This window comes from Phoenix dactylifera, chromosome 4 (assembly GCF_009389715.1).
Source record: "Phoenix dactylifera cultivar Barhee BC4 chromosome 4, palm_55x_up_171113_PBpolish2nd_filt_p, whole genome shotgun sequence".
NCBI lineage: Eukaryota > Viridiplantae > Streptophyta > Magnoliopsida > Arecales > Arecaceae > Phoenix > Phoenix dactylifera.
The window spans coordinates 14,276,190-14,299,515 of NC_052395.1; the positions used below are offsets into that span (position 1 = coordinate 14,276,190).

The 23,326-nt window shown below is 50.1% G+C and overlaps 2 protein-coding genes across 2 annotated transcripts; both read left to right on the top strand.

Moving 5' to 3' along the window:
• The first annotated feature begins 9,701 nt into the window (after positions 1 to 9,701).
• LOC103698246 (scopoletin glucosyltransferase-like) lies at positions 9,702 to 11,459 on the top strand. The gene has a single exon (XM_008780240.4). The coding sequence runs from the start codon at positions 9,775 to 9,777 to the stop codon at positions 11,227 to 11,229; it is 1,455 nt and encodes a 484-aa protein (XP_008778462.1). The 5' UTR covers positions 9,702 to 9,774; the 3' UTR covers positions 11,230 to 11,459.
• A 2,819-nt stretch (positions 11,460 to 14,278) lies between these two features.
• LOC120110633 (tropomyosin beta chain-like) lies at positions 14,279 to 15,282 on the top strand. Its single transcript, XM_039126209.1, has 3 exons — positions 14,279 to 14,326; positions 14,406 to 14,807; positions 15,250 to 15,282. The coding sequence occupies exons 1-3, from the start codon at positions 14,279 to 14,281 to the stop codon at positions 15,280 to 15,282; spliced, it is 483 nt and encodes a 160-aa protein (XP_038982137.1).
• The last annotated feature ends 8,044 nt before the right edge of the window (positions 15,283 to 23,326 follow it).

Below are 23,326 nucleotides of genomic sequence, written 5' to 3' on the forward strand. Positions count from 1 at the left end.
TTTGGTGTAGATCAATTGGTTCAATCTAGTGTGCATATCGAACACCTGAATTCCCTTCCAAAGCTCGTAACTTCATAGCAGTGACTTTAAGGAACAAGAATCCTCCTGTGTGACATCAAAAGTTTACCTTGGTAATCATCGACTTGCTTTCATTTGTACAATCTAATTAAAGGTCTCCGTATATCTAATCACCTACCAAAAGAGATCGACTAACCACCAACCTGTAGATATTACTCTCCTTGAACTTCCAAGTCAAAGTTTCCTAAGAAATTTTGAGTCTCAACAAAATGAAGGTTAATGGGTATTGAAGTAACTAATAAAACATCACAAAATGATCCAAATATGCGACCACTAAAGAGGCTTCGTATCTTCTATCACTTGGTTAACGCAGCACGAGTCCTCGCCACTCCATATAAAACCATCTACTTTAATTCTAAAATAAAAAATAAAGGACCACCTTTAATTGGTTGAAAAAAATATACATTTAATCATACAACAAACACGATAGAGAAATATTGGAATGTTAACTTATTAGTCACTCTCCCATCCTACCCTTCCAGATATTTCATTTTGCACTGAAGTCGTCCTACGCTGCTGGGCAGTCTTCATACATCCACATATTCTATCTCATTCTTTTAAATAAAAGGTTCCTATTTATTGGCTCAAGATTATAAAGCTCAATTAGAACAGGGTGATCATAATTTTGATCAAGTGCCGTTGCACATAAGATAACATGGCAGGGCATGGTTAACTGTACCAAGATTCATGTGCACCGTCCACTGCAGGACCAATCATTGGAGCCACTTTGGCACGTAGTCTTCAATCCACATCTAACTAGTGTCACGCCCCGGACCCGGATCCGTAACACGGCCGTGCTATTGCCGACTACCGCCCACAATAGCACGCAGCCTCATACATGGGTAACAGGGTAGTCAAACCAACCAAACCTTTATATAAGAAAGCATTCTTAGTACAACATGCTGGTCAGTACCCAAATACAGAGCTTCTATATAGTTTATGTACACAAAAGTATACTTTTTTTACCCCAAAGGAAAGAAGTCCTGATACCAAATTAACGTGTCTCTGGCAGCTATCAGTGATGAGGATCTGAAAGAAAAAGTAAATGAACGGATATGAGCTACACGGCTCAGTAAGTAATCATACATAATCTTACCGGATCGAACATAATGGTAACCATATTTATGCAGGGTTTGAGAAGCTGACATGCGTATTATTTCACAATTTATCATGGCAAAATATGTATGCTTGGAAAACAAAGCAGTATTTTCAGTCAAACAGAATTGTCATAAAACATAAGAATTCATGCGATTAGCATCATTTAAAGGAGATAGCGGTTTTAGCAAAATACAACATTTCATAAGGATATATTCAAAAACCCGTTGTAAAACAATGTATGCTTTGGGCCAGGCACGTTCATAAATGTCACGGCCCGCTTGCGCAGGGCACGTGACTATCGGGCCTACATGAGGGGGAAACATGGGGCTCCCCTGCCAGATGTTGGCCGGTTCCGGGGCTTCACGCAAGCGTCCTTCACCCCTCACCGATTTTGCTTCTCTCCAAAACGCATCTGCAGGATTTGGAAACACCCGCCTCATATACCCAGGCTCTGAAATGAGCCTCATGATCATGCTTCAAATATCATTTTCATAAAGTATGCATATGAAACCGTGCCCCCGGCATGCCGTGGTCCATTCTCTCGGATGCTACTGCGAAGTCCATTCGGCCACTAGCGGGGCCAGCTAGTCATTCTCGGCCACTAGCAAGGCCAGCTCAGCTGCATTCGATCAGTAGCATCTTTGAGCCCATTATAGTGCCTCTTGGCTTGATAGTATTTCGTTATACTAACTTGCATGCATGATTAAAATATAAGCATAATCATGGTGCATACATGGCCATAGTTTATGAGATTAGGCAAGTTACTTATCCATCATAACATATCATGCATGAATAACACTTTAAAAACTTAACAAACATAGTACTCATATGATCCACAATAAGATTAAAATAGATTACTTACTTTCTTCACAAATCATGCATACAATTCAAATTGTATGAAAAACACTGGTTCATCTTATAAAACGTAATACAAGATCTACGATAAGATTAAGATAGATTACTTACTTTCTTCACAAATCATGCATACAATTCAAATTGTATGAAAAACACTGGTTCATCTTATAAAACGTAATACAAGATCTACGATAAGATTAAGATAGATTACTTACTTTCTTCACAAATCATGTATACAATTCAAGTTGTATGAAAAACACTGGTTCATCTTATAAAACGTAATACAAGATCTACAATAAGATTAAGATAGATTACTTACATCAATTCGCTTTCCAAATTGCTCAAGTCCAGGTGACAAATCCTTAATCACCTAAAACAACATCATAGGGATTACATTATTCCCCATTTATTTATTATAAAATTTCTTAGTTCATCATACTATGAATTCACTTGCTTGGATCCCATCCAAGGATTTAGCCCAAGTCCAATTTGAAGCCTTTGGGGTTCGATTTAAAACCAGATTGGGTCCACATGGGTTGATTGGATTTTTAATTAAAGGATGGGGCCTCGTTTATAATTGGGTCCAACCTTTTCTAGCCAATTGGGTCCTCTGATTTGGTCAATGTGGCTCATTTGGGCCTGAGTCAGGGTTAGCCCAAGATCAATTCAATCTTCTGTCAGTTGAATTGGGCTTGAATTGGGCCTGATTCACAATCAATTAGGTCTGCTGAGACCAACTCAGCTTAATTGGGTTCGGACCCATTTCTATTTAACTTAAATTAGCTCGAATTTTACCCAATTTATAGTTTGGGCTCATCCAGACTTAGCCCAATCTGATTGAGCTCAGATTTAGACTTAGCCCAGTCTAATTGGGCTTGGGTTAGTCAAATTTGGCTAAACCCATTTTATTTTTCTTTTTCTTTTTCTTTCCCTTTTTCTTTCCTTGTCTTCTCTTCTCCTTTTTCTTTTCTTCTCCTTCCCGAAGCTTCCTCTCCTCCCTTCTTCTTTCATCCCGATCTCCCCTTCCTCTCCTCCTCCACTCTCCGGCGAAGAGAGGACGACGATCTCCTCCTCTCTTCCCCGACGAAGGGGGGAACGGCGAGCGGAAGGGGGATAGGCCACGACCGGCGGCGTCCGCGGCCAGGCCCATGATGCCTTCGGCCGCGCCTGCGGCCGATGCCCGCGGCCAAGCCCCGCGGCGTCCCCGGCCGAGCCTGTGACGACGGTGCTCGCGGCCGAAGCCGGCGGCCGCCGCACACGACGAGGAGGATAAGTCCCCTCTTCCTCTCTTCTTTTCCCTCTTCCTTTCTTTCTTTCATTCTTCTTCTTTTCTTCAACCTCCCTTCACCAACCCCATATTCTCTCTCTCTCACTCCCAAACCCTCTCTCTTCCTCTCTTCATTCTTCCCCTGTGAAGAAAGAAGGGGGGTTTGGGAGGGCCGAGCCACAGTCGGCGGTGCCACGGCTGGGCTCGCGGCGTCCACAGCCGCGCCTGCGGCTGAGCCCACGGCCGCGCCTGCGGCTGAGCCCACGGCCGCGCCTGCGGCGGCCTTCTCTTCTCCCACGGGGAAGAGATGCCGAGAGAAGCCGGCGGCACTGCGGGATGCCCGCGGCCGCTCCCTTGGTCTGCCAGCAGCCGACACCCGCGCCGACGGGATCACGGCTGAAACCGATGGCCGTCGCCGGTGGCTCTCGGCCTGGCAACAATCCCCTTCCTCCCTTCTTTCTTTGTTTCTTTGTTGTCTTGCACAAAACAGGGGGAGAGAAGGCAGGGGGCTTACCTGGCTTCCGAAGGGGATTGCAGTGCCCCGTGCTCCAGTGCCTCCACTCCATCGCCTTTGCCGATTTAGGAGTTCCTCAGATTTTTGGAGAGAGAGCCAGTAGGGTTTAATAGATACTCTTAAGAAGAAGGTGGGGGGGGGGGGACGAGTGTCACGCCCAGCTTCTTCTTGGTGAGGAGCTTGAACAGCTAGGTCCTCCTCTGATCCCCACCTGTCCCCAGTCACATCCATGCATAAAGCATGAGGTGGCAGCCATCAACAATGGGCCCCAGTTAGGTCCATTAGGTATCCTGGCCCAATGCTCGAGTACGGGCCCAAAAAGGTATTGGGCCCAGTTAATTTTCGGGCCCAGGTATTACATTCTTTCCCCCTTAAATAAATTTCGTCCTCGAAATTAGTCACACCTCAAGTGGACCGATGTAGCGAGGACTCATTTTGCCGTATCGCCCAAATCGGGCAACACCCTTGAAAAGAACATTTTTAGGTAGACAAAGTTTCTCTCCAAAAATTTCAGTTCTCCTAGCTTAACAAGAATCGCCCGGTAGGGGGCCTTGAAGATGGGTCCCTTTCCTAAGATCGATGGTGAATTCGATTTCTCAACCAGGGGTAATTCCTGGTAATTCATCAGGGTAAATGTCTGAGTATTCCTTATTTCTTATAGCTACCTAGCAGTCAAGAGTTTAGGATGAAACCGAAATAAATTGCCTTCTTCGACTAAGGTATTATGACAATCTTAACATATTATGATACTCTTAACTACCCATTACCCCAAATTTTTACGGTTATAGTCTTGTTAAACCTAGAGCTCTGATACCACAAGATGTCACGCCCCGGACCCGGATCCGTGACACGGCCGTGCTATTGCCGACTACCGCCCACAATAGCACGCAGCCTCATACATGGGTAACAGGGTAGTCAAACCAACCAAACCTTTATATAAGAAAGCATTCTTAGTACAACATGCTGGTCAGTACCCAAATACAGAGCTTCTATATAGTTTATGTACACAAAAGTATACTTATTTTATCCCAAAGGAAAGAAGCCCTGATACCAAATTAACGTGTCTCTGGCAGCTATCAGTGATGAGGATCTGAAAGAAAAAGTAAATGAACGGATATGAGCTACACGGCTCAGTAAGTAATCATACATAATCTTACCGGATCGAACATAATGGTAACCATGTTTATGCAGGGTTTGAGAAGCTGACATGCGTATTATTTCACAATTTATCATGGCAAAATATGTATGCTTGGAAAACAAAGCAGTATTTTCAGTCAAACAGAATTGTCATAAAACATAAGAATTCATGCGATTAGCATCATTTAAAGGAGATAGCGGTTTTAGCAAAATACAACATTTCATAAGGATATATTCAAAAACCCGTTGTAAAACAATGTATGCTTTGGGCCAGGCACGTTCATAAATGTCACGGCCCGCCTGCGCAGGGCACGTGACTATCGGGCCTACATGAGGGGGAAACACGGGGCTCCCCTGCCAGATGTTGGCCGGTTCCGGGGCTTCACGCAAGCGTCCTTCACCCCTCACCGATTTTGCTTCTCCCCAAAACGCATCTGCAGAATTTAGAAACACCCGCCTCATATACCCAGGCTCTGAAATGAGCCTCATGATCATGCTTCAAATATCATTTTCATAAAGTATGCATATGAAACCGTGCCCCCGGCATGCCGTGGTCCATTCTCTCGGATGCTACTGCGAAGTCCATTCGGCCACTGGCGGGGCCAGCTAGTCATTCTCGGCCACTAGCAAGGCCAGCGAAGTTATTCTCGGCCACTAGCAAGGCCAGCTCAGTTGCATCCGATCAGTAGCATCTTTGAGCCCATTATAGTGCCTCTTGGCTAGATAGTATTTCGTTATACTAACTTGCATGCATGATTAAAATATAAGCATAATCATGGTGCATACATGGCCATAGTTTATGAGATTAGGCAAGTTACTTATCCATCATAACATATCATGCATGAATAACACTTTAAAAACTTAACAAACATAGTACTCATATGATCCACAATAAGATTAAAATAGATTACTTACTTTCTTCACAAATCATGCATACAATTCAAATTGTATGAAAAACACTGGTTCATCTTATAAAACGTAATACAAGATCTACGATAAAATTAAGATAGATTACTTACTTTCTTCACAAATCATGCATACAATTCAAATTGTATGAAAAACACTGGTTCATCTTATAAAACGTAATACAAGATCTACGATAAGATTAAGATAGATAACTTACTTTCTTCACAAATCATGTGTACAATTCAAATTGTATGAAAAACACTGGTTCATCTTATAAAACGTAATACAAGATCTACGATAAGATTAAGATAGATTACTTACATCAATTCGCTTTCCAAATTGCTCAAGTCCAGGTGACAAATCCTTAATCACCTAAAACAACATTATAGGGATTACATTATTCCCCATTTATTTATTATAAAATTTCTTAGTTCATCATACTATGAACTCACTTGCTTGGATCCCATCCAAGGATTTAGCCCAAGTCCAATTTGAAGCCTTTGGGGTTCGATTTAAAACTAGATTGGGTCCACATGGGTTGATTGGGTTTTTAATTAAATGATGGGGCCTCGTTTATAATTGGGTCCAACCTTTTCTAGCCAATTGGGTCCTCTGATTTGGTCAATGTGGCTCATTTGGGCCTGAGTCAGGGTTAGCCCAAGATCAATTCAATCTTCTGTCAGTTGAATTGGGCTTGAATTGGGCCTGATTCACAATCAATTAGGTCTGCTGAGACCAACTCAGCTTAATTGGGTTCGGACCCATTTCTATTTAACTTAAATTAGCTCGGATTTTATCCAATTTATAGTTTGGGCTCATCCAGACTTAGCCCAATCTGATTGAGCTCAGATTTAGACTTAGCCCAGTCTAATTGGGCTTGGGTTAGTCAAATTTGGCTAAACCCATTTTATTTTTCTTTTTCTTTTTCTTTCCCTTTTTCTTTCCTTTTCTTCTCTTCTCCTTTTTCTTTTCTTCTCCTTCCCGAAGCTTCCTCTCCTCCCTTCTTCTTTCATCCCGATCTCCCCTTCCTCTTCTCCTCCACTCTCCGGCGAAGAGAGGACGACGATCTCCTCCTCTCTTCCCCGATGAAGGGGGGAACGGCGAGCGGAAGGGGGATAGGCCACGACCGGCGGCGTCCGCGGCCAGGCCCATGACGCCTTCGGCCGCGCCTGCGGCCGATGCCCGCGGCCAAGCCCCGCGGCGTCCCCGGCCGAGCCTGTGACGACGGTGCTCGCGGCCGAAGCCGGCGGCCGCCGCACACGACGAGGAGGATAAGTCCCCTCTTCCTCTCTTCTTTTCCCTCTTCCTTTCTTTCTTTCATTCTTCTTCTTTTCTTCAACCTCCCTTCACCAACCCCATATTCTCTCTCTCTCACTCCCAAACCCTCTCTCTTCCTCTCTTCATTCTTCCCCTGTGAAGAAAGAAGGGGGGTTTGGGAGGGCCGAGCCACAGTCGGCGGTGCCACAGCCGGGCTCGCGGCGTCCACGGCCGCGCCTGCTGCTGAGCCCACGGCCGCGCCTGCGGCGGCCTTCTCTTCTCCCACGGGGAAGAGATGCCGGGAGAAGCCGGCGGCACTGCGGGATGCCCGCGGCCGCTCCCTTGGTCTGCCAGCAGCCGACGCCCGCGCCGACGGGATCACGGCTGAAACCGATGGCCGTCGCCGGTGGCTCTCGGCCTGGCAACAATCCCCTTCCTCCCTTCTTTCTTTGTTTCTTTGTTGTCTTGCACAAAACAGGGGGAGAGAAGGCAGGGGGCTTACCTGGCTTCCGAAGGGGATTGCAGTGCCCCGTGCTCCAGTGCCTCCACTCCATCGCCTTTGCCGATTTAGGGGTTCCTCAGATTTTTGGAGAGCGAGCCAGTAGGGTTTAATAGATACTCTTAAGAAGAAGGTGGGGGGGGGGGGGGACGAGTGTCACGCCCAGCTTCTTCTTGGTGAGGAGCTTGAACAGCTGGGTCCTCCTCTGATCCCCACCTGTCCCCAGTCACATCCATGCATAAAGCATGAGGTGGCAGCCATCAACAATGGGCCCCAGTTAGGTCCATTAGGTATCCTGGCCCAATGCTCGAGTACGGGCCCAAAAAGGTATTGGCCCAGTTAATTTTCGGGCCCAGGTATTACAACTAGCATTTATATTTATATAGATAGATAGATAGGCACATTAACTAAGCAGCTAAAACAGAACATTTGGACCGGATACACCGCCAGGATTTACGAAGGCCGAGGTGAGGAGCACCCTGGTGCATCCATCAAACGCCCGGCATAAGCTATCAAGGTCCATCATGCTGGCCATCACCGCCTATACGCCGTTCCTCTCCATCTCACCAAACGTCTCCATATCTCTCAACTGGTCCAGGTTTTTTGAGAAAGCCATTGCATGATAGTAATTACGTCAATAATTTAAGAAAATAGAAAAAAAAGAATAAAAAAACAAAATAGTAAAGTTGTGACGTACATGTATCACAAATTCACATGCTAAAAGAATAGCCAGCATTTGTTTCTTCAGCTGCAACTCTTAATAGGCCTTTCCTACTACTTTTTAAACTTGAAGGCCTTAAAGGCTTCAGCTATAGCACTCCCCTACCTAAAAATAGGGTCATATATATATTAGTCCACGAGGACCACGACACGCGCCAGGTACAACAATTGCCGATGTCATCGGATTCGGGCACCCATTATTATTGTGGGCCCACCCTGCTAAATTAAGCCATCACGAACTACTTCCGTGAAGAAATTATATCCTACATCAAGCGCACGGCCGGCAGTGCTCCACGCCAATTATACACGCAAGCCAAGGTGGTGCCACGAATGAGGACGTCGTCTTAGCTTTTTACCGGCCCGAAAATCACGTCGTGCACGAATCTCGAAGCAAATCCCGTCTAAACATCACGAAGATTTTTTTACCGAAAAAAAAAAAGCTAAGACGTCTTTAGCTTTTTCTAGCATTCCTTCTTTTTTTTTTTTTTTTCTCCCCTAGACATTATGTCAACCACTAAAAATATATACAACAAAGCCATTAGTTGCTCCATGAAGTGAAATTGTAGAAGGCCTACTGCAAACGGCCAAATCGCATTCTAGGTTCTCAAGTGTGACTGTTGGTTGTTTGCATGACCCATAGTATACACATAATTGCGTTAAGATATGGACATACAACTGTGCCTATAATGACACGAAAGGGATGTATCCAAGAATGAATGGTTAAGAATAAAACAAATGTGAGCTGCTAAACCACTATTAGATGCGGACAGCTTCTTTAATATCAGTTAAGATCATATCCTTATATCCTTCTACATATATATGCATGCCGGAACTGTAAATTGGATTAATTAAGCCTTGTTCCGGTCAAAATGGCTCTCCAGCTTCAACAGAATCTGTCGATGGTCATTAATTAAATGTTTTAATTCTTCGGATTTGTAATTAGCAGACTTTTAATTAAAGTCTATCCAGATTTTCGGTTAATCTTTATTTTTAGGATTAAGATTAATTAGCTGATTAAATCTACAGTCATTTCTTATCTTTTTTTTAGTTGATAAAATATATTTGATTTGATTGACAAGATTTTTTTACCTTTTAGCTGTCCTACTACCAAAATTTATTAATTTTTATTTGTACGGTATAATTAAAGTTAATAATATTTTTTAGTTTTTTCTTCTTTACAGCTGTTTTCTCTCTCTTTATGTCTGTGGGTGACAGACATGATCACATGCCCAGACAGGGCAAGGTGCTCACGTGATATATGTCACTTTAGATAGGACAGAAAGATATGGCGCAACTACCCAGCTAAAACAGATGAGCTAGCTGACGTCATTGCTTCGCGAAAAAGCCAAAAAACGTGAACATAAAAGAGAGGGCCATAGTTCCATCCTAATTAAAATCTTGCAAATAAAAAGAAGCTCTTCTCTAATCTCTGGTTAGATTTCCATGGATCTCCACATCTTCTTCTTGCCATTTCTTGCCCCGGGCCACATGATTCCCATGATCGACCTTGCTAGGCTCTTAGCTGACCGTGGAGCCAAGGCCACCATCATCACAACCACTGCAAACGTCCCCCTCATCCAACCGACCATAGACCTCGCCAACAACTCTCGCCACCACCAAATCCAGCTCCTTGCCATTCCCTTCCCCTATTCGGAATCCGGCATCCTTGAAGGCCATGAAAACATCACCGCATTGCCCAACCCAGCCATCCCCCCTGAATTCCATGCGGCCATGTGCATGCTCGAGGCCCCCTTCAGGCAGCTTGCCAAAGACCACCACCCCGACTGCATCATATCCGACTTCCACTACCCGTGGTCGGCCAGCCTCGCCCGTGAGCTCGGCATACCAAGGCTTCTCCTCCACATTACGAGCTTCTTCTCCATCATCCTCCTTGGTGTCACCAGTCGTCTCAAGCCCCACGAGAGCGTCGCTAGCGACGAGCAGCCCTTTGTTGTGCCGGAGATTCCCCATCGGATCGAGATGACACGGTCGCAGCTCCCTGGCTTCATCATAGGAACCGAAAGCGACCTCCACAAACAGTTGGATGACTCCAATCGCTCGAGCTATGGCATGATAATAAATAGCTTCTATGAGATGGAGCACGACTATGTCGATCAACTTAAGGAGAGAGGCGACATGAAACTGTGGCATGTCGGCCCGGTGTCGCTACGCAATCAGGACCTGCATGATAAAGTAGTGAGAGGAGACAAGGCCTCCGCAGACTGCGACCGCTGCTTGAGTTGGTTGGATACTAGGAAGCCGAGATCGGTTCTCTACATCTGTTTTGGGAGCTTAGGTCGATTCACCCGCACTCAGCTTTGCGAGATTGCGTCGGGCCTCGAGGCTTCGGAGCACCCGTTCATTTGGGTGGTGAGATACGGCGGTGAACCGTCGGAATGGCTGCCGGAGGGGTTTGAGGAGAGGGTGATATGCAGAGGGAGAGGATTGATCATAAATGGATGGGCACCTCAGCTGCTTATATTGAACCATGAAGCCGTCGGGGGATTTGTGACGCACTGTGGCTGGAACTCCTCCTTGGAAGGTGCGAGCGCCGGGTTGCCGATGATCACTTGGCCGCTCTTTGCCGAGCAATTCTTCAATGAGAAGCTGATTGTGGATGTTCTCAGGATCGGAATTGCGATCGGGGTGAAGGTATGCCGTTGCAAGGAGGAGGAGAGGATGATGGTGAGGAGGGAGGAGATAAGGAGGGCGGTAAATGAGTTGATGGGAAGCGGAGAGGAAGCGGATGGGAGGAGAGAGAGAGCAAGGGAGGTAGGGAAGATGGCAAGGAGGGCTGTGGACGAGGGGGGTTCTTCTTATAATGAATTGAGCAGTTTGATAGAGGAATTGCTTAGTCTTAAAGCTGGTAAGACCCAGTCAGGTAAGGCTGGAGAATGATCTACTTCAGTGTTCTTTGGCTTGGGCGAAAAGCTACAATAGATTTGGTGCCTTGAACATAGTATTTGGGGTAGCGCTCATGCTTGTTTGACGTGCGCTACCGACGTATCATATATATATATATATATATATATAATATTTGGGTGTAGCACAGGTTTAGAGTGGTCTGTTCCTGTCTAATCCATAACTTATTTTCGTTTGGGAATAAAGTTGAAGGTTTGCACATCTCATCATTGCTCAGTGCCCTTTCCTCCGCTGAAACTGGTAATGGTCAAAACTTTTTTTTTCTCTACAATTTTATTCATGTGTTGGCATGTTTTTTTTTTTTTCTTTGACGTGGATGTTGCTGGAAATTGGACCCGGGGGCTGCCGCGAACCGAGAGGGGAGGAGCTCCGCTGCCGAGACAGTAGGTGGCGGTGCGTCGACTGGTGGCGTCCTCCTGAAGAATCCTGCAAGAAAGCCAGTGGCCGGGCTTTCCGGCACCGGCCCTCCGAAGCTTAAGTCAGAGGGGGCTAATATGTGGGAGGAGTAAAGGAGGAGAATGTTTTGCTTTTTTGTGTATCTGTTTGTGTTGTTTTTTCCCCTTCCCCCCAGGTTCTCTTTTATAGGAAGATATTATGTTACCTGGGAAGTGACGGGGGAATTTGTCCTCTTTTGTGATAATTGGGCACGATCATGCTCATTAATGGCGTTGTGGAGAATAAGGCCGGATCAGGCCGGAGTCAGGGAGTTGTCACGGTTGATCGGACCCGTTGGGGTGGTTGAACCGCCGGCCGTGGTGGGCCTGGGGTTCGTAGATGGCAAGTGCATTGATTGCTGAGTGAACCGGTGGTCAGGGAGAGCCATACGCTTTGATGGTTCAGTGACCCGGAGATCATCTTGAGCCGTGTTCATTTAATGACCGAGTGCATCGGAGACCTGAGGGGGTCTCATGCATTAATGATAGGGCGTGCCGAATGCCTGTGGAGATCACGTGCCTTGATGACTTAGGGATGGTGGCAGATTGCAGTGGAGTCATGTATTTAGTTGTCAGATCCTTTAGAGGATTAGGTGGAGATTGGATATTTGGCTAAGGCACGGGCCCGGCACGGGTGCCGAGCCGAGCCAGTTGCTTAGCGGAGTGTCCTGTGGCGGGGTTGCTTCTCTTGGTCGGCGCTCCTTGGTCAAGCGCCCCTCTGGTCGGCGCTCTTTGGTCGAGCGCCTCCGAGGAGGCATGACTTGGGTTTTCCCCCCAACACTACCCCCCGACTTCCGAGTTCCAGCTGGTTACCAGCTTGAGCGCGGGAAGTAGTTTTAGTTGGGTCATCATGAGTTGTGGGAATTTTAAATTATCGCGCGTTCTGAATTATCGGGCGCTTCGAGGTGCCTTTAATGGGCGGCGTCTCTTCTTTCCCGAAAATGCCTCATTATTGGGACGCCTTCTCCGAAGCGTCCTCACGTCGTGGGCTCATGATGGGGCCGCACGATCCGACGGGGCGCTTCTGTGTTCGAAGCGTCAGCCCGAATCAAATGTGGCGCTCCGTCTTTTGGGCCGACACGCGTCGTAATCCGAACGGGGTGCAGCATTTTTCTCGCTGATCTGGGCCGTTGGAGGGATCTATATAAACCCTCACCTGGCCTCCTGTTCCTTTCTTATTGTCTCCTTCCCCCAGTTTTTCTCAGTCCGAAGTTTCCTTTCTCCGGCATCCTTTACAGGTCCCTTTTCCTCTCGAACTTTTTCTCTTCCTTCCTACTAATGGGTTCCGGTCCGAATGAAGTCGAGTCCACCATGGGTGTACTGGAGGTCGAAATGACCGAGAAATGGTTTTTTCCTCTACAAGGGTTCCGTTTGGAGCCCGCCAGGCGGGGGGATCGGGTAACCAATCCTCCGGTAGGCCGGATTGGAGTGTACTTGGAGGCACTCTGGGCCGGCCTACGATTTCCTCTTCACGGGTTCGTGAACGAGTTGCTGACGGAATACCAGTTGGTTCCGGCGCAGCTCGCTCCGAATGCCTGGAAGACAGTGGTCGGTTTCCTGTCGCTATGTTTAGCGTACGGGATTCCGACTTCTGTCAACGTTTTTCGGCGACTTTTTGTGTTGAAGTCGAATCCGGGAGACGGAGAGTGGCTCTACATTGCCCTTCGGGCGGGTCGGCCACTCTTCCAGGGCGCTCCTTCGTCCATTCATGACTGGAAGAAGAAGTTCTTCTTTCTAGGCTCTGAACGGACATGGGGGTTTGACCCTAGGTGGGGGCCGACCCAACTCAGGTCCGTCAACAAAGTCCTCAAGCTTTCTCCGCGTGAGCAGGGGATCATCGACACCATCCGCAGCCTCGGGGACGGTATTTTACTGAGCGGCCTCATAAGTGAGGACGCTCTAGTGAACGTTGGCCTGAGCTCGGCGCGTCCTCAGGGTAAGGGTAACAGTAGGATGTCTTTTTCATTTTGGTACAGTTCTGAATTCTAATCCTGCTCGTCCTTGCAGATATCACAAAGATGGTGACCAAGAGCGAGGTTTTATATGCCCGGTTCCAAAAGAGGGCGGCCGAGCTCTCGGGAGAGCCGACCGAGCCGAGAAAGAAGGCGAAGGTCTCGGCGACCGCAGCGGCCGAGGCGGGCGCTCCTCGCCCCGTGCGCTCCGAAGCTGGTCGGGGGGAGGGCGCGGGTTCTAGGGGCGCGGGCTCTAGTGGAGCTACGGTGGCGCTCCCGTGCCCGGTGCCAATTTTACAGATTCCTGGTCGGCAGGAAGCCTCAATCGCCGACCAGGGGGGAAGTTCAGCGGGTTTGGCGCTCGCGCGCCCCACTCCAGCTTTGCGGCAGTCAGATCGGCCGCCTGTCCAACCCCAGGTCTCCGGCTCCGAGCCGGGGAGCAGCCAGGGAGCTGTGGGGCCAGCTCCGCCTGGGCCAGCCGAGGTCGGCCTTTCGGGCTCGTCGGGCTCACGGGAGCGGGTGCCTTACGCTCCCGTCTGGTCGGTCTTCGAGGGCGATTCGGCCCTCGATAATCCCCAAGTAGCGCGCGAAGTATTTCGGGTCGCGCTGCTCCCAGCCGACCAGGCCAAAATTCGGTCCATGAACTACGGCGCCTTCATGGACTCCACCCTTTGCTCTGCCGTCCGGGTAAGTTAGTCTTCCTATTTGTACAGTTATGCAAGTTTTATTTTTAGTTTCTCACGTTTCTCACGTCTCTTTTTTACAGCATCTGCACGAGACGGAGACGCTGATGCATATCGTGCAAGACTACCGGGAGCGAGCCCGGAGGCATCAGCGGGGGCACGAGGAGGCCGAGGCAAGGTGCCTGGCGTCCGAGGCCGAGCGCCAGGCGCTCCAAGCAAGGGTGGGAGCGGCTGAGGACGAGGTTCGAGCTCTGACCGCCGAGCTCGAAGAGGAGAAGGGCGCGCACACGTTGGCGAGATCTGAAGTGCGCGCCGTGGAGGCTCGTTTGGCCGAGTCCGAGCTGGCGCTGGCCACCCACGAGCAAGAGGTGGGGAACGCCCGCCTCAAAACCTTAGAGCTCGAGCGGGAAATAAAAAACCTCGAGCGGAAAGCCGCGTACCACGAGGCTCGGGAGCAAGAGGCTCGGGAGCAGGCCCAAGACGCGGTTAGGCTCTTCCGCGAGTCGGAAGAGTTCCGTGACCTTTTGGAAGAGGAAGGCGTGAACGGGCTGATCCAAGGCTTCAAGGACTTCCATAACCAACTGCGGCGGCTCCTTCCGGACTTTGACCTGAACCTGCTTAAACCGGGAGCAGGGGTCGAAAGGTCGGAGGCGGAGGCAGAAGCTCCGGGGGCCGACCAGGAAGGTCCGGCCGAGGTGGCCGAGGCTATCCCCGAGGTCACCAAGATGGCTTCCGAGGCTGTTCCTGGTACTGCCGAGGCTGCCGAGGAAGAGGCCTTGATCGCGGAGCCGGCCATTCCTGAAGTCGCCGAGCCTGAGCCTTTTTAAGTCAAGATGGCCTCTATACTTGTTAAGGCCGAGCCCGAGCTTTGTACTTAGCCTACGGGCTTTTTTTGAAATGAATATACATATTTGTTATAACTTGCAGCTTGACTTGTGCTTTGATTTGATTTTCGGTTGACTTAGATCTCTTTCATTTGGATCCGCTTTTAGGCTCCAAGGAATTGGGCTCTACGGCCCCAACTTCGTCCGCCACATAGTTGGACTTGCGTTTAGGCTCGGCACAGCCGAGCTTAGGTCCTAAGACCAGTAATATAGCGATGCTTATGTCTAGGACGTGCTTGGGCTCGGGGGGTCTTTTCGAGCTTAGCTCAGAATTCGACCGAGCCCTAGGACTAGGGTCACTAGACTTAAAATTCTTTAGCGAACTTTGAGCCCTGGACCTCGGGTTGCCGAGGCGGATGATCGAATTTTTTTTTTTGACAAACGGGTTGAACGCCCGTCAGCTCGAGATGGGAATTCATCGAGCTGACGGTATAAACTAAGCTTGCTATTGGACGGTGCACGTAGGAGGGGCGAGGCCGAGCAATGATTGGCCCGACCAGGTACCTCGACGCCGGTCGGGGGTTCATTTAGGTAATTAATTAACCAGGAATGAAAATAAATGAGATAATGTAAAGACATTAATTGAATGGGTACCTGGTACCGTGAGCGTTCTTATGCCGAGGCTATGAACTTCGCCTGGCGACTGAAGACGCTCTTCTGCTCGGGGTCCGTTCTTTGGGGACGCCGGTAAGATAGAAGAATCCGAGAATGAAAATAAATGAGATAATGTAAAGACAGTAATTGAATGGGTACCTGGTACCGTGAGCGTTCTTACGCCGAGGCTGTGAACTTCGCCTGGCGACTAAAGACGCTCTTCTGCTCGGGGTCCGTTCTTTGGGGACGCCGGCAAGATAGAAGAATCCGGTTTGTTGTCAATCACGGACTTTTCGTTGATCACGAACAGGAGATTGAGTCGAGCTCTGTGATCGATGGAGAACGAGCCGGGCTCGTTGGTTGGTGGAGTCCGCATTCCGAAGTATCGGAGCATCCCGACCATGGTCGGGGTAGGAGAACGAGCTGAGCTCGTTGGCCGATGGAGAACGAGCCGAGCTCGTTGGCCGATGGAGAACGAGCCGAGCTCGTTGGTCGGTGGAGAACGCATCACGAACTCACGAACATCTTCAGAGAGTCCACGTAGGTACTCCATCATCCCGAAATATCAGGGCATCCCGACCGTGGTCAGGGTAGGAGAACGAGCCGAGCTCGTTGGCCGATGGAGAACGAGCCGAGCTCGTTGGCCGATGGAGAACGAGCCGAGCTCGTTGGCCGATGGAGAACGAGCCGACCTCGTTAGTCGATGGAGACCGCATCCCGAAGTATCGGGGCATCCCGACCGTGGTCGGGGTAGGAGAACGAGCCGAGCTCGTTGGCCGATGGAGAACGAACCGAGCTCGTTGGCCGATGGAGAACGAACCGAGCTCGTTGGTTGATGGAGAACGAGCCGAGCTCGTTGGCCGATGGAGACCGCATCCCGAAGTATCGGGGCATCCCGACCGTGGTCGGGGTAGGAGAACGAGCCGAGCTCGTTGGCCGATGGAGAACGAGCCGAGCTCGTTGGCCGATGGAGAACGAGCCGAGCTCGTTGGCCGATGGAGAACGAGCCGAGCTCGTTGGTCGATGGAGACCAAGCCTGGTACCATGAGACAATTTAGGAGGATTGGTGAGTTCGAACGAGTGCACAAGCCGTCATAAAATGAAATTTATGGTTAAATAGTAGGGGACCCCTCGGGGTTCTACTGGTAGTACACGCGGAGATTTTCAGAACTCCAGCTTCGTAGAATGGGAGTCCCATCTAGAGACTCTAGCTTGTAAGTTCCGGGCCGGCGGATGCACGTGACTCGGTAAGGTCCTTCCCAATTTGGAGCCAGTTTTCCTTGCTCGGTTGGTCAGGAGGCCTCGGCTCTTCTGAGGACAAGGTCCCCTGCTTTGAAGGATTTGACTTTGACCCTGGCGTTGTAGTACTGTGCTGTCTTTTGCTGGTACCTCGCCATGCGAACTCGGGCGGCCTCCCTTGTTTCCTCGATCAGGTCAAGGTTGTTCCTGAGCTGTGAGGAGTTGGAGCTGGCATCGTGATGCTCTACCCTTGGAGAAGGGAGTCCGATCTCCAATGGGATAACAGCTTCCGTTCAGTACGTTAGATTGAAGGGAGTCTCGCCGGTGGGGACTCAGAATGTAGTCCGGTAAGCCCACAGGACATTGTATAGGTCCTCGACCCATTGTCCTTTGGATTTGTCGAGCCTGGCTTTGAGCCCCTGCAAAATAGTATGGTTTGTTACCTCGGTTTCTCCATTCATCTGAGGGTGCGCGACCGAGGTGAAGCGGTGGTCGATGCCAAGCTCGGAGCAGAATTCTCTGAAATGGAGGTTGTCGAACTGGCGGCCGTTGTCAGATATGAGGATGCGGGGGAGCCCGAATCTGCAAATTATTGACTTCCAGACAAAATTCCGCATCTTCTGCTCGGTGATCCGGGCAAGAGGCTCGGCTTCCACCCACTTTGTGAAATAGTCGATGGAGACGACCAGGAATTTTCTTTGCCCGGTAGCCAGGGGGAATGGCCCTAGAATGTCAATTCCCCACTAGGCAAAAGGCCAAGGGGAACTGATAGAAGTTAAGGGAGCCGAAGGCCGGCGTTGGACATTGGCGTTTCTCTGACATCGGTCGCATCTTCAGACGAAGTCCACAGCATCCTTCTGGAGTGTCGGCCAATAGTATCCTTGGTGCAAAATTTTATGGGCCAATGCTCGTCCTCCCAGATGATTTCCGCAAATCCCTTCATAGACTCGCGCATTGCATAATCAGCCTCTGTTGGGCGGAGACATCTGAGGAGGGGAGAGGTGAAAGATCTCCGATAGAGCTTTCCCTCATGCAATATGTACCAGGTGGCGGGGCGCTTTATTCGGCGAGCCTCTCGTTTATCTCTGGGGAGGACTTCGTCTTGCAGATAGCTGATGAGCTCGTCCATCCAGCTTGGCTCAGACTCAATATAAAGGGCCTGCTCGGGCTCCTCCGTACTGGGTTTTTGGAGGTACTCCAGTGCCGCCGTTTTGGGGAGCTCGCTCATGCGAGAGGACGCCAGCTTCGACAGCTGGTCGGCCCTAAGATTCTCCGACCTGGCAATATGTTGGATATGGAAAGAACTCAAGGTCGAGGCGAGATCCCGTACCTTCTGAAGATATTTCTGCATTGTGGGGTCTCTGGCTTCGAAGTCACCCAGGATTTGGTTGACGACGAGCTGAGAATCGCTGAAGGCCTTCAGGTCCTTCACCTCTAGCTCTCTGGCTAGCTTGAGCCCGGCGACGAGTGCTTCGTACTCCGCCATATTGTTGGAAGCAGAAAACTCGAGGCGCAGGGCCTGCTCAGCGACCACCCCCTCCGGGCTAGTGAGGATGAGACCTGCTCCACTACCCCCCGAGTTTGAAGAGCCATCGACATGCAAAGTCCATGCCAAACTCGGGGTCTGCTCCGTTGGTGTAGGCTCAGGTTCAGGCTCGACCTCGTCCGGTATGGTGCACTCAACTATGAAGTCGGCGAGTGCTTGCGCTTTGATCGCCGGTCTGGGTCGGTACTCGAGGTCAAATTTTCCGAGCTCGATGGCCCATTTAGTAATCCGGCCTGCGCGGTCTGATCTTTGCAGGATCTGCTTTACTGGCTGGTCGGTCAGCACGGCCATTGTGTGGGCTTGGAAATAAGGCCGGAGCCTTCGAGCTGAAATGACCAAGGCATAAGCAGTCTTTTCCAGCTTGGAGTATCGGGTCTCAGCATCCCTCAAGACCCGGCTGGTGTAATATACTGATTTTTGGAGCTTGCCCTCCTCTCGGACCAGGACCGAGCTTACTGCTACAGGGGAAACAGCTAAATACAGGTAGAGGAGTTCACCCTGTTGAGGCTTTGTGAGCAGGAGAGGGGAGGCCAGAAGGTGCTTGAGCTCTTCAAAAGACTGCTGGCACTCGTCAGACCATAGGAAGTTTTTCGGCTTCTTAAGAGCCGCAAAGAATGGAAGACAGCGCTCGGCTGAGCGGGAGATGAATCTTCCGAGGGCTGCAACTCGGCCCGTAAGCCGTTGTACCTCCTTGACTGTCCTCGGAGGCATCATCTCCTGGAGTGCTCGGATCTTTTCAGGATTGGCCTCGATTCTCCGTTGTGTAATAATAAAACCAAGGAATTTGCCGGAAGTGACTCCGAATGCGCATTTGGCTGGGTTGAGCTTCATTTGGTACCTTCGGAGTGTGGAGAATGCTTCATCAAGGTCGGCCACAAGGTCTTGCGCCACCTTGCTTTTCACCAGCATATCATCAACATAGACCTCCATGTTTCGGCCTATTTGGTCTTTAAAGATCCGGCTGACCAGCCTCTGGTAAGTTGCCCTGGCATTCTTTAAGCCGAATGGCATTACTTTGTAGCAGTAGGTACCCCCGTCGGTGATGAAGGCCGTCTTTTCTTCATCTTCTGGCGCCATGTGGATCTGGTTGTATCCAGAGAAGGCGTCTATAAATGCCAACAGCTCGTGCCCCGAGGTGGAGTCCACGAGCTGGTCAATGCTGGGGAGTGGGAAGCTGTCCTTTGGGCAGACTTTATTCAGGTCGGTGTAGTCCACGCACATGCGCCATTTTCCGCAGGCTTTTTTGACGAGGACCATATTGGCGAGGCACTCCGGGTAGGATATCTCCCGGATAAAGCCAGCTTCAAGGAGTTTGTCGACCTCTTCAGCTGCTGCTCGTTGTCGTTCCGGGGCGACGCCTCGCTTCTTTTGTCGCACGGGCTTGCAGGTTGGCTTTACTTGAAGCCGGTGGACCATGATCTCTGGGTCTATCCCCGGCATATCCGCGGGCGACCATGCGAAGACGTCCATGTTGTCTCGCAAGAAGTTGACGAGGCGGTCCCTGTAGTCGGGGTGGACTCTTCATGCGGGGCAGATATTTGGCTCGGCGCGGGGACGGGCTTCTGGGCTGGCCACGCTCCTCGCGGCGTCTTTTCTGTTTCTTGGGAGTCAGCTCGGCCCCGCTCCGCCTAACAGCCACGGCTTCCTCAGCCTTGGCGTACTTCCGCGCCCGAACAAGCATTTCGGTGAGGTCCGCAGGGAAATTCTTCTCAATGGAGAAGAGGAACCTGTAAGACCGGGCTCCAGTCTTTAGTGCCGACATGGCGATTGACTGGTCAATCTCCCGGACTTCCCATGTTGCGGCAGTAAATCGGTCCAAGTACTCCCTGAGGGACTCTCCCTCCTTTTGTTTGATGTCAAGGAGGGAGTCCGATGTCTGCCGCTGGGGCTGGCTGGCGGCAAAATTACTGGCAAACTGCCTGCCGAGCTGCTCAAATGAGGAAACAGTACTCGGCTTCAGCCCGGTAAACCAAAGCCGGGCCGGTCCTCGGAGTGTTGCTGGAAAAGCTTTACACATCATGGCCTCCGAGGCTCCTTGTAGGGCCATTAAGACCCGATAACTTTCCAGGTGGTCAAGGGGGTCAGCCCTGCCGTTGTAAGGCTCCACCTGGGGCATCTTGAACCGCGGCGGGACTGGCTCGTCTTCAATCTGTTGGGAGAAGGGGGACTTTGTGGTGAACTCGAAGTCACCATCATGTCCCGATTTTCTTCCGTGGAGTGCCTGGATCTGGCGTTCCAGCTTCTCGACCTTCTTGTCGAGTTCATCATTCTGGGGGATCGCTGCAGCGGTTCGCTCCGGTGCAAGTTGCCCTGGAACCGACTCAGCCTCCGAGGGTTGTGGCCAACCACCAGGGCCTCTAACTGGATGTTCTCTCCAGAGGGAGGCCTGGACTTGAGAGTTCTGACCTTGAAGGGGAAGTCCGCTTGTAGGAGGCTCCGGTTGAACTGGAGCCGGAGGGAGCGGTGCCGTCGGGATGCCCCTAGGTTGCAAGCCTTAGACAGCGGTAGCCAAGGCCTGCACCTGTTGCACCAGGGCATCAAACTGCTCCGGCCGAACTTGAGGAGTTGATTCGGCCGGAGGCGGCGAGTTCTGGACAGAGTGTCCAAGACTAGGTGGAGGACGTCGAGAGGCATTGGAAGCCCCCTTACTTCTTAGTTTCATGGCAGCAACTCGGTCCCTTCCTCTAGCGCCAATTGTTGCTGGAAATTGGACCCGAGGGCTGCTGCGAACCGAGAGGGGAGGAGCTCCGCTGCCGGGACAGTAGGTGGCGGTGCGTCGACTGGTGGCGTCCTCCTAGAGAATCCTGCAAGAAAGCCGGTGGCCGGGCTTTCCGGCACCGGCCCTCCGAAGCTTAAGTCAGAGGGGGCTAATATGTGGGGGGAGTAAAGGAGGAGAATGCTTTGCTTTTTTGTGTATTTGTTTGTGTTGTTTTTTCCCCTTCCCCCCAGGTTCTCTTTTATAGGAAGATATTATGTTACCTGGGAGGTGACAGGAGAATTTGTCCTCTTTTGTGATAATTGGGCACGATCATGCTCATTAATGGCGTTGTGGAGAATAAGGCCGGATCAGGCCGGAGTCAGGGAGTTGTCACGGTTGATCGGACCCGTTGGGATGGTTGAACCGCCGGCCGTGGTGGGCCTGGGGTTCGTAGATGGCAAGTGCATTGATTGCTGAGTGAACCGGTGGTCAGGAAGAGCCATACGCTTTGATGGTTCAGTGATCCGGAGATCATCTTGAGCCGTGTTCATTTAATGACCGAGTGCATCGGAGACCTGAGGGGGTCTCATGCATTAATGATAGGGCGTGCCGAATGCCTGCGGAGATCACGTGCCTTGATGACTTAGGGATGGTGGCAGATTGCAGTGGAGTCATGTATTTAGTTGTCAGATTCTTTAGAGGATTAGGTGGAGATTGGATATTTGGCTAAGGCACGGGCCCGGCACGGGTGCCGAGCCGAGCCGGTTGCTTAGCGGAGTGTCCTGTGGCGGGGTTGCTTCTCTTGGTCGGCGCTCCTTGGTCGAGCGCCCCTCTGGTCGGCGCTCCTTGGTCGAGCACCTCCGAGGAGGCATGACTTGGGTTTTCCCTCCAACAGTGGAAAATAATGACTCAATTTTTTGTTGACATATAACTTATCTGTAAAGAAATAAGCTTTGTATGTTGGAAAAGTATTTTTGTTAGCTATTTTGACATGCCATGATTTAGACTTTGTAGGATGTGTGCATATTAACTGGTGAAATTGGTGTTCGTATTCTCTTGAAATTTTAGTTTTGAATTTATAAAATTTTTTGCTAACTTCTAAATCGTTATTCTGCCATCTATCTGATGGCTGAGGTTGGGTGAATAGGAAGCAAACCGGGCATATAGATTCCTTTATCGGTATGGTTCGATAACGAGTGAATCATTCAATCAGGCATTGACCCAAATAATCGCCATATTTACAACTGTAACATGTCCTCCTAGTTAAAATTGGCAATAATGGTGGGGATATATTGTGGTCATAGACATCCCAAATACTTAGATGGATTAAAGCATGGCTCCACCATGAAGATGGGTTGATGGCTAGATTTCTTTCTTTCATTTAAAAAAACTAGCGCACCGGTTGTATATGTGTACTTATTATACCGTATGTCACCGTCTACTTTCAAGTAGAGATGGGCATCGGGCCGTGCCGGGCCCGGCCCGGCCCAGGCCCACCGGGCCACAGACTAAACGGGCCGTGCCTGGCCCGGCCTGTTACTAAACGGGCCGTGCCAGGCACGGCCCGCTTAGCCTAAAAGCTAAGCCCGGCCCGGCCCTAGGCCCGTGGGGTGGCGGGCCGTGCCGGGCCCTGGCACGAGACGGGCCGTGCCTGGCACGGCCCGTATGGCAAAAAAAAAATAGCCGTTACGGGCCGTGCCAGGCGCGGCCCGTCTGGCTACCAAAAAATAGCCGTTACGGGCCATGCCTGGCACGGCCCGTCTGGCAAAAAAAAAAAAATGTTGCCATAACGGCTATTTTTGGATTTTTTGGTTTTTACCCAAAATACCCCTCCCAACAATCATAAAACGGCTAATTTGAGGGGTATTTTGGAAAAAAATATTTGGAGTCCTATAAATACCCCTTTCCTCCCTCATTCTCACCACACCAAACCAACTCTTCTCTCCTTCTCTACTACTACTATTTCTCTCTTCTAGCAATATTTAGCAAGTGCTCTTCTAGCAATTTAATTTTTAGTTTGCATTTAGCAAGTGTTCAAGTGCT